At 41.6% G+C, this 2,829-nt stretch overlaps 1 protein-coding gene across 1 annotated transcript in view; it reads left to right on the top strand.

Annotated features, from left to right (window-relative positions):
- Window positions 1–2,829, top strand: part of LOC101846385 — a 102,636-nt gene that overhangs the window by 42,144 nt on the left and 57,663 nt on the right. Inside the window, exon 4 of the mRNA XM_005110094.3 lies at window positions 41–119. Within this exon, the coding sequence (XP_005110151.2) occupies window positions 41–119 (79 nt within the window). The remainder of the gene's footprint in view (window positions 1–40; window positions 120–2,829) is intronic.

Raw genomic sequence — 2,829 nt, forward strand, 5'->3', positions numbered from 1 at the left:
ACACACACACACACACACACACACACACACTCGCACACAGCTGAGTGAGACAGAGGATGTAGTGGAACGTCACAAGATCCGCACAGCCATACGCAAACTGAGACAGGTCTCGGAGACAGGTCAGTATATTATTGTCGTTTTTGTGGTTGTTGTAGTCGCTGTTGTCGTCGTAGTCGTCGTTGTTGTGGTAGTTTTTGTTGTTATTGTTGTTGTTGTTGTTGCTGCTGCTGCTGCTGCTGCTGCTGCTTTTGAGTAATCGTCGGTCAAATGTTGTCAGCGTCCTCTTCCTCCTCTTCCTCCTCCTCCTCCTCATCCTCATCCTCTTCCGTATCATCGTTACGGGACAACAGTAAATCAAAAACATCATTGAAAAATACAAATACACAGCATTTCATATGTTGAAATAGTTTGATGTTTCGACTCATGGTCTTTGCCAGGCCTGCAATAACAAACACTTTAGCAACAAGTGCTAGCACATCATCATCATCATCATCATCATCATCATCATCATCATCATCATCATCATCATCATCATCATCATCTTGAAAAAGAGATATACTTGAAAAAAACCCAACACAAACAACAACAAGGATAAATGTGCCTCTTTGGTTCTGTCACAAATTCAAAAGATTAAAAGTTATAATAAATGCCTCCAGAAGTCGCTCCTGTCTAACAATGTTTAAAAAGTTGTATCACAAGTGGGATTTCTTTTTGAGTTAAAATCAGCTGTGACTTACAGTCTGGCACAGATAACTTAAACACGTCAGGGATTGACAAATGTGCTAGACACATTCATAATTCGGGTTAACTGATAACGAAAAATTAAAGCGCTATCACTTGGGGTATGGTAAATTGTATGAGCTATCATTGATTTTGAATTTTACATATTCGTGTTTTCTATGCCCAACTGTATTGTGTTTTTAATGAGTCTGATAACTTATCTGGCAGATATAAATAGATCATTTCAAAGGCGGATCCCACAGAATGAGGATACGTGGATATGTCTTATAGTAGACAAGATAGGATTTTTGGTGTATAAATCAATATTGAAGAGACCTGAACAAAAAATGTACATAGAATCGAAGGCAGCCATGTCTAGGCCTGAAATATTCTGACGCACAAAGTGTCGCCCTTACTAGCGGGGCAGTTGCGCCTCTTGTTGGTGAATCAGCAGATAGTTTATTGATGCCTTATTTAGCTTCCTGTTTAGCAGGAATTTGCGCTGTACAAATGTTATGATATTAGTTAATGCATGATTTTTTGAAAATACTTCTATTTATTTTATGAGATAAAACAGTTATGGACAGTTTACTATGCTGCTGTTTTATGTGTTAGTTCACTATTTAGTGTTGCTCCTTCTGAACTTGCTGATGTTGACGAAATTTTCGAATACTAATGAGAAGAAAGCCCATAATAAGTCAACCGAAGATAACTTTTTCATTTCTTATTTTGAATTTAAAAAATGTACCGCATTGCACCATCTTTTAGGTCATAACTTGCTGTGGTATCTGGTCGTAGATTTAGTTCCAGTTCGTCAACCTATGGAAGGGTAAGGGGTTGGGATGGGGGGAGAGTCGAAGGAATGATGAGTGCGTGCCGCGGAGGAAGTAGAAGAGAAAAATGAACCCCGAGCAGTTGTAAGTTGTTTCTTTTTTCATATTTATAAGATACCACTTGTTCTGTCTGCCGGGGCAAAGGCGCATGGTAACATTGGATCCGGTTTGGAAAACATTGTTGGTTTAGGCGCGAAAAGGTTCTTGAAACATTCTCCCGGCCCTCGCTTCTGTGTTGACTTAATCTAAGCCTAACAAAGAAGGAAAATGTCTCCGTGTCTTAGCTTCTGAGCTGGGAATTTACTCCTCAATTTGGCGTCACTCAAAACCTTTGCCCCAATTCCTACTAAATTCTTACTATGAAATTGACGTGTTTGCTTTTCACACTTCTCTTCAGCAAACTCTGCCTCTCCAGATATATCGAGGGTGTGATTGATTGTACATATTTTTCTGTGTCCTCGTGACACAGTTTAGATCATTTTGGAGGCGAGGTCTGCTTGGGGCCGTGCCGGTCAGGGCCAACCTGGACTGAGTTGGATGCAGCATCTCAGATGACGGACAGGCGGAGATACGTGATGCAGTAACTCTGTAGTCGCTTCTCTTCTGGGAAATCAATTGAACTCACGCTTTTTGCATGAGAAATGTGAAATGGTATAAGTTTAACGCCTCTGTGAAACCTGTTAGGTTATTTAAGAGGAGGGACCCCTGATTTTAACGCATATCTCCGAAAGGACCGAGCCATAAAGAACTTTCGTATGAAGTTCTGCCTTTCTGAAGGACACAACATTGGACCGAGCTAAGGCTCGGAACCCCGAACCCCCGAACCCCCAATCTTATTATTACAGATCCTCCTTTGCATGCAGTACCTTCCACATACCGATGCTGTCAGATCTTATGAGCGTGTCAATGTTGAGGCCTTTATTGTGCCTAACTACTACACCACAGACGCCGGTCTGTCTTGAGGTCTAGAGGGCCCTTTCTCGAACATCATCACTGTATAGATAAGGGACTCCGGCTGCGTACGTGGGTGGAGACAAAATTATTAGCTCGTGGTGTTGGAGAGAGGGAGAGAGTCAGAGACAGGAAGTTCGGTTGTCATGTTTATCGGTCCCTTTCGTAGACTCTTGCGCAGTTAGTTGACACACTTGATTAGCGTGCGGTAGTTCAGGGTTTGAACCTAACGGGATTTTCTTCGGCCCAGGTACCTTGATGTAGAGATTATGCGTAGCTGTACGTCAATCCGTCTCAATTCCTACTTTGAAAAATATTTTTAAAA

The sequence above is a fragment of the Aplysia californica genome, unplaced genomic scaffold, assembly GCF_000002075.1.
Source record: "Aplysia californica isolate F4 #8 unplaced genomic scaffold, AplCal3.0 scaffold00851, whole genome shotgun sequence".
NCBI classification, from domain to species: Eukaryota; Metazoa; Mollusca; class Gastropoda; order Aplysiida; family Aplysiidae; genus Aplysia; species Aplysia californica.